Source organism: Penaeus monodon, chromosome 27 (assembly GCF_015228065.2).
Source record: "Penaeus monodon isolate SGIC_2016 chromosome 27, NSTDA_Pmon_1, whole genome shotgun sequence".
NCBI lineage: Eukaryota > Metazoa > Arthropoda > Malacostraca > Decapoda > Penaeidae > Penaeus > Penaeus monodon.
The window spans coordinates 33,435,275-33,435,539 of NC_051412.1; the positions used below are offsets into that span (position 1 = coordinate 33,435,275).

Sequence of the window (265 nt, forward strand, 5' to 3'; positions counted from 1 at the left end):
CAAGCTAATAAAAATGGGACCACCCACACAGCACGCTAATGTTGAAAACCGCCGTGATATCTTCACTGGGGCCATGGGCAATGACAGAGTATTTTCCGGACTGGTGACGCCCCATACGGAGAATTTTGACACGCCCATCTTGTCCTCCCTCGACGCCCACGCCCTCGAGGATACTGGGACCACGCCACCAGCTGTAACTGCAGGAGAGAAGTAGAAGGAGGGAGCTTGATAAATATTGAGATAATAATGGTAATAGTCATGAGAG

General features: G+C 50.2%; 1 protein-coding gene across 1 annotated transcript in view; it reads right to left on the reverse strand.

Annotated features, from left to right (window-relative positions):
• The window catches only part of LOC119590499 (synaptogenesis protein syg-2-like), a 72,102-nt gene that overhangs the window by 22,778 nt on the left and 49,059 nt on the right, over positions 1-265 (reverse strand). Inside the window, exon 4 of the mRNA XM_037939149.1 lies at positions 28-197. Coding sequence (XP_037795077.1) covers positions 28-197 — 170 coding nt within the window. The remainder of the gene's footprint in view (positions 1-27; positions 198-265) is intronic.